The following is a 14077-nucleotide window of genomic DNA, read 5'->3' as shown; positions in this document are numbered from 1 at the left end:
ACTTTCCACACTGGGAGCAGTGGTAAGGCTTCTCACCTGTGTGTATTCTCTCGTGTTGTTTCAGGTTCCCTAACTTGTTAAAACCCTTTCCACACTGGGAGCAGTGGTAACGCTTCTCCCCTCTGTGTATTCTCTCGTGACATTTCAGCTCCCCCGGCTCGTTGAAACACTTTCCACACTGGGGGCAGTGGTAAGGCTTCTGCCCTGTGTGTATTCTCTCATGCTTTTTCAGATACCCTGACCCGTTAAAACTCTTTCCACACTGCGAGCAGTGGTAAGACTTCTCCCCTTTGTGTATTCTCTCATGTCGGTACAGGTCCCTTAACTGGTTAAAACACTTTCCACAGTGGGAACACTGGTAAGGCTTTTCAACTGTATGTATTCTCTCATGTTGTTTCAGGTTCCCTAACTGGTTAAAACACTTGCCACACTGGAAGCAGTGGTAAGGCTTCTCCCCTGTGTGTATTATCTCGTGAACTTTCAGGTCCCATAACTGGTTAAAACACTTTCCACAGTGGGAACACTGGTGTCTTCTTGTTGGTTTGGACGTCCCTGGCTCTGGTTCCTCTGAGTCTGGTCTTTCTCCTGCCAAAGACAGTGTGTTTTTAAAAAAAGAGACCTGAATGAAACCTCCACATGATAAATAGGCCTTGCTACGAGGGTAAATCCTAATCAGATCGCTCAATAAGCTAAGGCCAGTTTTAACAATCTTGGTGTGATTTTAAAACAAATGTTGTAGAGTTTCCTGGTAATTACTGATAATGTTTACATTACTTATTTATTCATTCTGTTTTACAAGTCAGAACACAAAAAACTAAACCGTTCTTGGACACTCAAGACACAGATGTCGCTTAATTCCAATCGAGCAGGTGGTTCTAAATATATAACTTTCATAGCTGTATGATACAGAATGCGAGCTACAGTTGTGGCCAAAAGTTTTGAGAATGACACAAATATTAATTTCCACAAAGTTTGCTGCTTCAGTGTCTTCAGATATTTTTGTCAGATGTTACTATGAAATACTGAAGTATAATTACAAGCATTTCATAAGTATCAAAGGCTTTTATTGGCAATGACATGAAGTTGATGCAAAGAGTCAATATTTGCAGTGTTGACCCTTCTTTTTCAAGACCTCTGCAATCCACCCTGGTGTCAATTAACTTCTGGGCCACATCCTGTGATGGCAGCCCATTCTTGCATAATCAATGCTTGGAGTTTGTCAGAATTTGTGGGTTTTTGTTTGTCCACCCGCCTCTTGATCATTGACCACAAGTTCTCAATGGGATTAAGGTCTGGGGAGATTCCTGGCCCTGGACCCAAAATATTGATGTTTTGTTCTCCGAGCCACTTATCACGTTTGCCTTACGGCAAGGTGCTCCTTCATGCTGGAAAAGGAATTGTTCGTCACCGAACTGTTCCTGGATGGTTGGGAGAAGTTGCTCTCGGAGGATGTGTTGGTAGCATTCCTTATTCATGGCTGTGTTCTTAGGCAACATTGTGAGTGAGCCCACACCCTTGGCTGAAAAGCAACCCCACACATGAATGGTCTCAGGATGATTTACCATTGGCAATGACACAGGACTGATGGAAGCGCTCACCTTGTCTTCTCCGGACAAGCTTTTTTAAAGTGAAATATTTGGGAAGATGTTCCTAAAACTGAGAGTAACTACAATAAACAAAAATATTAACGCAACATGTAAAGTGTTGGATGTTTCATGAGCTGAAAAAAAAATGCAGAATTTTTTACATCCCTGTTAGTTAACATTTATTCTTTGCCAAGATAATCCATCCACCTGACAGGTGTGGCATATCAAGCTGATTAAACAGCATGATCATTACACAGGTGCACCTTGTGCTGGGGAGAATAAAGGCCTCTAAAATGTGCAGTTCTGTCACACAACACAATGCCACAGATGTCTCAAGTTGAGGGAGCGTGCAATTGGCATGCTGACAGCAGGAATATCCACTGGAGCTGTTACCAGATAATTGAATGTTAAATTCTCTACCAGAAGCCGCCTCCAACGTCATTTTAGAGAATTTGGCAGTACATCCAACTGGCCTCACAACCACAGAACACATGTAACGACGCCAGTCCAGGACCTCCACATCGTCTGAGACCAGCCACCCGAGTTGTATTTCTCTTTCTAATGAAGCCCTTTTGTGGGGAAAAACTAATTCTGATTGGCTGGGCCTGTCTCCGCAATGGGTGGGAGCATGCCCTCCAGGGCCACCAATGGCTGTGCCCCTGCCCAGTTATGTAAAGTCCATAGATTAGGGCCTCGTTTATTTATTTACAATCACTTACTCATATAAACTGTAAATCGTTGTTTATATTTTGGTTAAGTATACACACACACAGTGCATTCGTTAAAAACTTCTCTAGGATAGGGGTCAGCATTTTCAAGTTTGGATGAAAAGCATATCCAAATTCAACTGCCACCTACTCATCCCCAGAAGAGAAGATGTGCATATTATTAGTAGTTTTGGATGGAAAACACTCTGAAGTTTTTAAAACTGTTTGAATCATGTCTGTGAGTATAACATAACTTATTTAGCAGGCGAAACCCAGAGGACAAACCATTCAGATTTTTTTTTTGAGGTCACTCTTTTCAACTAGTTTTCATTGGGAATCCAGATTTCTACGGGACCTTCTTGCAGTTCCTACCGCTTCCAATGGATGTCAACAGTCTTTAGAAATTGGTTGAGGTTTTTCCTTTGTGTAATGAAGAAGTACGGCCATCCAGAACGAGGGTAACTTGAAGTGTACTGTTAGATAGAGGCGCGTGACCAGAAAGCTAGCTACAGTTTGTTTTCCTCCTGTATTGAACACAGATCAGCCCGTCTTCAATTTTATCGATTATTTACGTTACAAAATACCTAAAGTTGTATTACAAAAGTAGTTTGAAATGTTTTGGCAAAGTTTACAGGTAACTTTTGAGATACTTTGTAGTCACGTTGCGCAAGTTGGAACCGGTGTTTTTATGGATCAAACGTGCCAAATAAATGGACATTTTGGATATATATCGACGGAATTAATCGAAAAAAAGGACCATTTGTGATGTTTATGGGACATATTGGAGTGCCAACAAAAGAAGCTTGTCAAAGGCAAGGCATGAATTATATTTCTATTTCTGCGTTTTGTGTCACGCCTGCAGGGTTGAAATATGCTTCTCTCTCTTTGTTTACTATGGTGCTATCCTCAGATAATAGCATCGTTTGGTTTTGCCGAAAAGCGTATTTGAAATCTGACATGTTGGCTGGATTCACAACAAGTGTAGCTTTAATTTGGTATATTGCATGTGTGATTTAATGAAAGTTTGATATTTATAGTATTTTAGTTGAATTTGGCACTCTGCATTTTTACTGTCTTTTGGCCAGGTGGGAGGCTAGCGTCCCACATATCCCAGAGAGGTTTTAAGTATTCAGACCCCATCACCTTTTCCAAATTTTGTTACATTTCAGCATTATTCTAAAATTGATTCAATTGTTTTCCCCCCCTCGTCAATCTAAACTCAGCAAAAAAAAGAAACGTCCTCTCACTGTCAACTGCTTTAATTTTCAGCAAACTTAACATGTGTAAATATTTGTTGGAACATAACAAGATTCAATAACAGACATAAACTGAACAAGTTCCACAGACATGTGACTAACTGAAATTGAATAATGTGTCCCTGAACAAAGTGGGGGGGTCAAAATCAAAAGTAACAGTCAGTATCTGGTGTGGCCACCAGCTGCATTAAAGGAGGACTGTAGCATCTAATGATGAAACATGGAGTCTTAAAGGAGGCCTGTAGCTTCTAATGATGAATTACTATGGAGTCTGATGCTTTAGTAAGGTTACAGTTATGAAAACTTAGGACTCTAAAGAGGCCTTTCTACCGACTCTGAAAAACACCAAAAGAAAGATGCCCAGGGTCCCTGCTCATCTGCGTGAACGTGCCTTAGGCATGCTGCAAGGAGGCATGAGAACTGCAGATGTGGCCAGGGCAATAAATTTCAATGTTGCAATAAATTGCAATAAACAGCGTATCGTCTGCTGCCCAAGTTACACCAGGAACGCACAATCCCTACATCGGTGCTCAGACTAGAGGTCGACTGATTATGATTTTTCACCGCTGATACCAATTATTGGAGGACCAAAAAAAGCCGATACCGATTAATCGGCCGATTATTTAAATTTTATTTGTAATAATGAAAATTACAACAATACTGAATGAACACTTATTTTAACTTAATATAATACATCAATAAAATCAATAAATAATGAAACGTGTTCAATTTGGTTTAAATTATGCTAAAACAAAGTGTTGGAGAAGAAAGTAAAAGTGCAATATGTGCTATGTAAGAAAACTAACGTTTCAGTTCCTTGCTCAGAACATGAGATCATATGAAAGCTGGTGGTTCCTTTTAACATGAGTCTTCAATATTCCCAGGTAAGAAGTTTTAGGTTGTAGTTATTATAGGAATTATAGGACTATTTCCCTTTATACCATTTGTATTTCATTAACCTTTGACTATTGGATGTTCTTATAGGCACTTTAGTATTGCAAGTGTAACAGTATAGCTTCCGTCCCTCTCCTCGCTCCTCCCTGGGCTCGAACCAGCAACACAACGACAACAGCCACCATCGAAGCAGCGCTACCCATGCAGAGCAAGGGGAACAACTACTAGAAGGCTCAGAGCGAGTGACGTTTGAAACGCTATTAGCGCGCGCTAACTAGCTAGCCATTTCTCTTCGGTTACACCAGCCTCATCTCGGGAGTTGATAGGCTTGAAGTCATAAACAGCGCAATGCTTGACGCACAACAAAGAGCAGCTGGCAAAACGCACAAAAGTGCTTTTTGAATGAATGTTTACGCGCCTGCTTCTGCCTACCACCGTTCAGTCAGAAACGTAGATACTTGTATGCTTGTATGCTCAGTCAGATTATATGCAACGCAGGACACGCTAGATAATACCTAGTAATATCATCAACCATGTGTAGTTAACTAGTGGTTATGATTGATTGTTTTTTATAAGATAAGTTTAATGCTAGCTAGCAACTTACCTTGGCTTACTGCATTTGCGTAACAGGCAGTCTCCTTGTGGAGTGGAACGAGATAGAGGCAGGTCGTTATTGCGTTGGACTAGTTAACTGTAATGTTGCAAGATTGGAAACGCCGGGCTGACAAGGTGAAAATCTGTCGTTCTGCCCCTGAACAAGGCAGTTAACTCACCGTTCCTAGGCCGTCATTGAAAATAAGAATGTGTTCTTAACTGACTTGCCTAGTTAATTAAAGGTAGCAAAAAAAAAAAAAGGCAAATCGGCGCCCAAAATTACCGATTTACGATTATGAAAACTTGAAATCGGCCCTAATTAATTGACCATTCCGATTAATCGGTCGACCTCTAGCTCAGACTGTCCGCAATTGAATGAGAGAGGCTGGACTAAGGGCTTGTAGGCCTGTTGAAAGGCAGGTCCTCGCCAGACATCACCGGCAACAACGTCGCCTCTGGGCACAAACCCACCGTCATTGGACCAGACAGGACTGGCAAAAAGTTATTTTCACTAACAAGTCGCGGTTCTGTCTCTAGGGGTGATGGTCGGATTCACGTTTATCGTCGGATTCGCGTTTATCGTTGAAGGAATGAGCGTTACACCGAGGCCTGCACTTTGGAGCGGGATCGATTTGTAGGTGGAGGGGCCGTCATGGTCTGGGGCGGTGTGTCACAGCATCAACGGACTGAGCTTGTTGTCATTGCAGTCAATCTCAACGGTTTGCGTTACAGAGAAGACATCCTCCTCCCTCATGTGGTACCCTTCCTGCAGGCTCATCCTGACATGACCCTCCAGCATGACAATGCCACCAGCCATACTGCTCCTTCTGTGCATGATTTCCTGCAAGATAGGAATGTTAGTGTTCTGCCATGGCCAGCGAAGAGCCCGGATCTCAATCCCATTGCGCACGTCTGGGACCTGTTGGATCGGAGGGTGAGAGCTAGGGCCATTCCCCCCAGAAATGTCCGGGAACTTGCAGGTGCCTTAGTGGAAGAGTGGGGTAACATCTCACAGCAAGTACTGTCAAATCTGGTGCAGTCCATGAGGAGGAGATGCACTGCAGTACTTAACCTGTTTGGGATAAGGGGGGAGCATTTTCACGTTCGGATGAAAAGCGTGCCCAGAGCAAACTTTCTGCTACTCAGGCCCAGAAGCTAATATATGCATATTATTAGTAATATTGGATAGAAAACACTCTGAAGTTTCTAAAACTGTTTGAATTATGTCTGTGAGTATAACAGAACTCAAATGGCAGGCGAAAACCTGAGAAAAATCCAACCAGGAAGTGGGAAATCTGAGGTTTGTAGTTTTCAACTCATTGCCTATCGAATGTACAGTGTCTATGGGGTCATATTGCACTTCCTAAGGCTTCCACTAGATGTCAACAGTCTTAGAACATTGTTTGATGCTTCTACTGTGAAGGAGGGGGGAATGAGAGCTGTTTCAACCAGAGATCTGCCAGAGTGGCATGAGCTGATCACGCGCCTACAAGTGAGAGCGACCAGCATTCCATTGCATTTCTAAAGACAAAGGAATTCTCTGGTTGGAACATTATTGAAGATTTATGTTAAAAACATCCTAAAGATTGATTCTATACATCGTTTGACATTTTTCTACGAATTTTAATATACATTTTTGAACTTTTCATCGGAACTTTCGCCTGGACTTGCCCGCGCCTCGTGAGTTTGGATTTGTTCACCAAACGCGCTAACAAAAGGAGGTATTTGGACATAAATGATGGACTTTATCGAACAAAACAAACATTTATTGTTGAACTAGGATTCCTGGGAGTGCATTCTGATGAAGATCATCAAAGTGAATATTTAAAACGCTATTTCTGACTCAACAACATGGCGGGTATCTGCATGGCTTGTGTCTGAGCGCCGTACTCGGATTATTGCATGGTTTGCTTTTTCCGTAACCTGTTGGGGATGGGGGCGCTGTTTAGACTATTTATGCTAATTTGGCTAATTTTTTAAACGGCTTCCCACAAAATCCTTGATCGTACAATATGCATATTATTATTATTATTGGATAGAAAACAGTCTATAGTTTCTATAGGAGTTGAAATTTTGTCTCTAAGTGGAACAGAGCCCATTCTACAGCAATTTCCCTGACATGGAGTCAGATTTGAGAAATGTTGGCCACTCTTTAGAAGTCAGTTAAAAGGGCACTGTCATTGCTATGACTATACGGACACTTCTTACGTCTTCCCCTGGATGCCTTTACGTGATGACGATTCCAATGGGGTCGATTGCGCGTTCACAGGCCCTACAAATGAAAAAACCCTGAAGCTAGTCATTCTTTTGGAGCTGCGTCATGAGCCTAGAGGACACCGGCGCGCACCTGTTCCAAGCGTTAGTTTAGCCTGTTATATTTCTCCGGTCATCTTTTCACTCGTTATAGGAGTTAAAAACATCATAAGGTAGTTAATTTAAAGCGTTTTATAGCAATTTATATCCGTTTAGTGCGATTTTGGGACATTTATTTTTGCAACGATGTGAAAAGTTGGGCACGCTTTTCAGTTCATCCCGAACGCAGTTGACATTTCCACATGGCAAGAGGACAGCTTTCCACCAAAAGACGATTTCTCCCAAGAAAGGATCCTTTGCCCAAGATACTGATGGAAGAACAGCTCAAGGTAGGACATTTTTATTATGATAAATCGTGTTTCTGTCGAAACATTTTAGTGGCTTAGGACGCCATGTTTTTTGACGTAGCTTCGCTTGGCGCAAACTGTATTGAAAAGTAAGGATAAATTAAAAAATGTAATAACGCAATTGTATTAAGAATTAAATTGTCTATCAATCCCTGTCCACCCTATATTTTTTAGTCACGTTTATGAGTATTTATGTATAAGAGTAGATCACTGTCTAAGTGGCGCAAGGACTTTTTCTTTACCAGCTTGTCTACATTTCACATTGTCTAACCATGATTTTGGTGGCTAAATATAAACATTTTCGATCAAACTGTATATGCATGTTGTAATGTGATGTTACAGGAGTGTCATCGGAAGAATTCTGAGAAGGTTAGTGAAAAAATTAATATCTTTTGGCGATGTTGACTTTTATCGCTCACTTTGGCTAGAATCAATGCTGGGCTGCTAATTGCTATGTGCTAAGCTAATATAACGATTTATTGTGTTTTCGCTGTAAGACACTTAGAAAATCTGAAATATTGTCTGTATTCACAGGATCTGTGTCTTTCGATTCGTGTATGCTGTGTATTTTTACGAAATGTTTGATGATTAGTAGTTAGGTAAACACGTTGCTCATTGTAATTATTCTAGTCCATTTGTGACGGTGGGTGCAATTGTAAACTATGCCATCTACCTGAAATATGCACTTTTTTCTAACAAAACCTATCCCATACCATACATATGTTATCAGACTGTCATCTAATGAGTTTTTTTGTTGGTTAGGGGCTATAAATATCTTAGTTTAGCCGAATTGGTGATGGCTACTGGTGTTGGTGGACAAATAAAAGATTGGAGATAAGAGGTGGATTATGCTAATGTGTTTTTAGGTAATAGATGTACATCTTTACATATTGTGTCTTCCCTGTAAAACATTTTAAAAATCGGAAATGTTGACTGGATTCACAAGATCTGTGTCTTTCATTAGCTGTATTGGACTTTAATGTGTGAAAGTTAAATATTTTAAAAAAATCTTTTTTTTGAATTTCGCGGCACTGGTTTTTCAGTGGGGGGGGGGGGGGTGTGCCGCTAGCGCCACGCTGATCCTAGACAGGTTAAATATTTAAAACGCTATTTCTGACTCAACAACATGGCGGGTATCTGCATGGCTTGTGTCTGAGCGCCGTACTCGGATTATTGCATGGTTTTCTTTTTCCGTAAAGCTTTTTTGAAATCTGACACAGCGGTTGCATTAACGAGAAGTATCTCTATAATTCTGTGCATAATACTTGTATCAACTTTTATAAGTTTATTATGAGTATTTCTGTAAATTGATGTGCCTCTGAAAATTTGCAAGATGTTTGATGCACAACATTACTGACCATAATTCGCCAATGTAAACTGAGATTTTTGGAAATAAATATGCACTTTATCAAACAAAACATACATGTATTGTGTAACATGAAGTCCTATAAGTGCCATCTGATGAAGATCATCAAAGGTTCAATTTAATTGAATCTATATTTCTGCTTTTTGTGACTCCTCTCTTTAGCTGGAAAATGGCTGTGTGTGTTTTTGTGACTAGGCTCTGACCTAACATAATTATATGGTGTGCTTTCGCTGTAAAGCTTTTTTGAAATCGGACACGATGGGTAGATTAACAAGAAGTTAAGCTTTAATTTGGTGTATTGCACTTGTGGATGCATCAAAGTTACATATTTCTAAAAAATATTTGTGAATTTAGCGCTCTGCCTTTTCAGCGGAATGTTGTCGAAGGGTTCCACTAGCCATAAGAAGTTTTAAGACTCCATAATGTTTCATCATTAGATGCTACAGTCCTCCTTTAAGACTCCATAATGTTTCATCATTAGATGCTACAGTCCTCCTTTAACTTCTTATGGCTGAAGGGGCAGTATTGAGTAGCTTGGATGAAAGGTGCCCATATCAAACGGCCTGCTCCTCAGTCATAGTTGCGAATATTTGCATATTATTATTAGTATTGGATAGAAAACACTCTAAAGTTTCTAAAACTGTTTGAATTATGTCTGTGAGATTAACAGAACTCATATTGGCAGGCAAAATCCTGAGTTGAAATCAAAACAGGAAGTCAGAAATCTGAGCTTGTATGTATTCACCAGAGTCCCTAAAGAAATTCCCTTGAGATATGAGTTTGCACTGCCTATGGGTTCCACTAGATGTCCACCAGCAATATAAATTATAATGAGACTTCTATGATGTTATGGGAGAGAATGAGAGCAGAATCAGTCAGGTGTCCATCAAGCAGCCATTTTCTGATCATGCTTTTTCCTCATGGGAGTCACTTGCGTTCCATTTATCACGAAGACAAGAAAGAATACTCCGGTTGGAACTTTATTGAAGCTATATGTTAAAAACATCCTAATGATTGATTGTGTACTTAGTTTGAAATGTTTCTTCGACCAGTAATATCACTTTTTGTCCGATATAACGCTGACCAGAATTAGTGTTTGGATATGTAAACCAGACGCGCTAACAAAAGAAGGTATTTAGATATAAATAACAGATTTTTTTCGAACAAAACAAACATTTATTGTGGACCTGGGATTCCTGGTGTGCTTTCTGATGTAGATCATCAAAGGTAAGGGAATAATTATCATATATTTTCTTGTTATGTTGACGCCATCTTTGCGGCTCTGGTGTTTTACTTTTGAGCGCCGTCTCAGATTATAGCGTGGGTTTCTTTTTCCGTAAAGTTTTTTAAAAATCTGACACAGCGGTTGCATTTACATTTACATTACATTTAAGTCATTTAGCAGACGCTCTTATCCAGAGCGACTTACAAATTGGTACATTCACCTTATGATATCCAGTGGAACAACCACTTTACAATAGTGCATCTAACTCTTTTAAGGGGGGTGGGTTAGAAGGATTACTTTATCCTATCCTAGGTATTCCTTAAAGAGGTGGGGTTTCAGGTGTCTCCGGAAGGTGGTGATTGACTCCGCTGACCTGGCGTCGTGAGGGAGTTTGTTCCACCATTGGGGTGCCAGAGCAGCGAACAGTTTTGACTGGGCTGAGTGGGAACTGTACTGCATTAAGGAGAGGTATATCTATAATTCCATGTGTAAAACTTGTATTATCATCTATTTATGATGAGTATTTCTATTGAAACGATGTGGCTATGCAAAGTCACTTGATGTTTTTGCAACTAGTGAATCTAGTCGCCTCAATGTAAACTCAGATTTTTTATATAAATATGAATTTAATCAAACAAAACATGCATGTATTGTGTAACATGAAGTTCTATGAGTGTCATCTGATGAAAATAATCGAAGGTTAGTGATTCATTTTATCCTTATTCAGGATTTTGTGAAGCTATCTTTAGCTGGAAAAAATGGCTGTGATTATTGTGGTTTTGTGGTGACCTAACATAATCGTTTGTAGTGCTTTCGCTAAAAAGCCTATTTGAAATCGGACACTTTGGTGGGATTAACAACAAGATTACCTTTAAAATTATATAAGACACATGAATGTCTGAGGAATTTTAATTATGAGATTTCTGTTTTTTTAATTCGGCGCCCTGCACTTTCACTGGCTGTTGTCATATCATCCCGTTACCGGGATTGCAGCCATAAGAAGTTTTAAGACTCCATCATGTTTCATCATTAGATACTAAAATCCTCCTTTAAGACCCTATCATGTTTAGAATGTGTCTGGAAGCGCTACTCTATCTATCCTACTCTCATCCTTTCGGTTTGAATAATATTTAATAAGAATAATAATGTTATAATACGTAATAACTAACTTTAATAACTAGGGTTAATACCTGCCTGGCTCCCCAACAAAATCTGTATCTTTACCCCCCTCTAACAATACCGCTACAGAATTAGCATAGTAGGCCATGTAACTTAAGGTCATCTGAAATATTTAGGACTAACTTATTCCTTGCCACCCATTCTGAAACTAACTGCAGCTCTATGTTAAGTGTTGCTGTCATTTCAGTTGCCGTGGTAGCTGACGTGTACAGTGTTGCGTCATCCGCATACATAGACACACTGGCTTTACTCAAATGTCGTTGGCATGTCGTTGGTAAAGATTGAAACAAGCAGGTGCCAAACAGCTGCCCTGGGGAATTCCTGATTCTACCTTGATTTTGTTGTACAGGCTTCCATTAAAGAACACTCTCTGTGTTCTGTTAGACAGGTGGCTCTGGGGCGGCAGGTAGCCTAGTGGTTAGAGCGTTAGGCCAGTAACCAAAAGGTTGCTGGATCGAATCCCCGAGCTGACAAGGTAAAACTCTGTTGTTCTGCCCCTGAACAAGGCAGTTAACCCACTGTACCTAGGCTCTTAACTGACTTGCCTAGTTAAATAAAGGTAAAATAGAAATTAAACACCGGTGACGTGTCATTGCTGATTTTTTTAAACCAAAATTTAATTGAAGATGCTCCAAAGATTTTTACAATCATTCTTTATGTCATTTATCTTTGTTTAAAAAAAAGTATATTATTTACATCAACAACATAGGAATCACTACAAAAGATTGTATGACCTCTTTTACACAATATTAAGCCCAGCCTTTGGAACTCTGGTTTTCCTAGATATGGCTACTATATTGTGATCACTACATCTGATGGATCTGGATACTGCTTTCAAACACATTTCTGCAGCATTAGTAAAGATATGATCAAAATATGTTGATTATTACATTTCTGTACTGTTTGTAACTACCCTGGTAGGTTGACTGATAACCTGAACAAGGTTGACGGCACTGGTTACAGTTTGAAGCTTTCTCTTGAGTGGGCAGCCTGATCACAGCTTTCCTCCAGTATTAGTTAATTAATTACCAGTGTCTGGAGTTTAGTTTTCCTGTTCTACAGTCTTATAAAGATAAGGGGGTTGACTGGGACAGGCAATGTAACATCCATAATATTTTGAGAAAATGTTTTTGAAAAACGAGCACCTTACATAGGATCATCTTATAACTGTCTCTCTAAAGCTACCTTTCATCAAGGTTTTATATGGTCTATTGGTTTCTCTCTTTTCATTGGCAGAATCCTTTTTCAGTGTTATGATATTCATAACATCCATATCCACCAGTCTATCTTCCTGTCAACTAACAGAACTCTGCTGGTTGTCCTGGTAACAGATACCAGTCTATCTTCCTGTCAACTAACAGAACTCTGCTGGTTGTCCTGGTAACAGATACCAGTCCATCTTCCTGTCAACTAACAGAACTCTGCTGGTTGTCCTGGTAACAGATACCAGTCTATCTTCCTGTCAACTAACAGAACTCTGCTGGTTGTCCTGGTAACAGATACCAGTGGGCAGATCTATTTTATTTGTTCAAACTAAACTACAGCACTTACTTTGATGTGTCAAATCTGATCCTTTCTTCTCTTCTCCTCCTCTCACAGTTACACTCAGCCCCGTTGTTTTCCTGCAGTCCACCAGCAACACAGACAACCTCTTCATACCCAGCAGTAAGGTGCTACTGGGAGAGGCATGACACGAGGACTCCGGGAGGGAGGAAGGGCTAGCGTTGTCCTGGTAACCATAAAGAGGGGACACAGACACATATCATTATGGATGCTTATGTCACCGCTGTCATGAAGTGCTTTACAGAAACCCAGCCCAGACCCAGATAGAGCAAGCTGTATGCTAGACCAGACTAAGCTGTACCATCTGGTGTTCTGATCTGGAGAGACTCTTCTCTGCCTCAGCATCAGGATGTTGTTGATGCTCCCCAGAGGATCCACGATAGTCATGTCTCTCTCCTGTGTGAACGACAACATCAGACAGACTGTCAACGTATGACCTTCTACTGCAATCATAGGGTCTTACAAGAGTCATTAATATGTCTAAAAAGGGCCTAAAATGGCCACTTCATCATGATTTTATAAAATAATGTTTGTGTTGCAAATGTGAAAGGGTAGTTTCACGAAATGGGTGCCTTTTGTGTCCCTTTGATATTTAATGTATAAAATATGCAACAATATTGAATTTGAAAAGCCTGCTATATTAGATGAGGTGCACTTTAATGTCGACCACATGGAGAATTCCATTAATCTCATTTAAAAGTCCCAAAAATATATGTACCAACAGCAGATGGCCCCTGAAACAATTCCTACAGTACTGAACAACATATTCAAGTGTAGAACTTCAGTAGAATGCCCCTTTAAAACCCCACATTAGTTCAACAACGGCATAGTGTGTGACTCTGTGTTTAAGACAGTACTCACTGGTGTCAATCTGATATTCTGTCTCTTCCTCTTTCACTCCCAAGACGTCTTCCTCCTTCACCTTTATTGAGATAGAAACTTTTAGAGAGGAAGAGGATGCTATCTCTTCTTTCACTGTAACAGCCTCCTCTTCTTTCACCGTAACAGCCTCCTCTTCTTTCACTGTAACAGCCTCCTCTTCTTTCA

At 40.2% G+C, this 14077-nt stretch overlaps 1 protein-coding gene across 1 annotated transcript in view; it reads right to left on the bottom strand.

Annotated features, from left to right (window-relative positions):
* The window catches only part of LOC129845352 (zinc finger protein 32-like), a 28440-nt gene that overhangs the window by 9425 nt on the left and 4938 nt on the right, over positions 1-14077 (bottom strand). The window contains exons 2-5 of the mRNA XM_055913244.1: positions 13892-14071; positions 13332-13426; positions 13019-13196; positions 3-585 (exon numbers count right to left, since the gene is read on the bottom strand). Of these exons, the coding sequence (XP_055769219.1) occupies positions 3-585; positions 13019-13196; positions 13332-13426; positions 13892-14071 (1036 nt within the window). The remainder of the gene's footprint in view (positions 1-2; positions 586-13018; positions 13197-13331; positions 13427-13891; positions 14072-14077) is intronic.

Source organism: Salvelinus fontinalis, unplaced genomic scaffold (genome assembly GCF_029448725.1).
Source record: "Salvelinus fontinalis isolate EN_2023a unplaced genomic scaffold, ASM2944872v1 scaffold_0283, whole genome shotgun sequence".
Classification (NCBI taxonomy): Eukaryota; Metazoa; Chordata; class Actinopteri; order Salmoniformes; family Salmonidae; genus Salvelinus; species Salvelinus fontinalis.
This window is presented reverse-complemented; position numbering and strand designations above follow the sequence as displayed.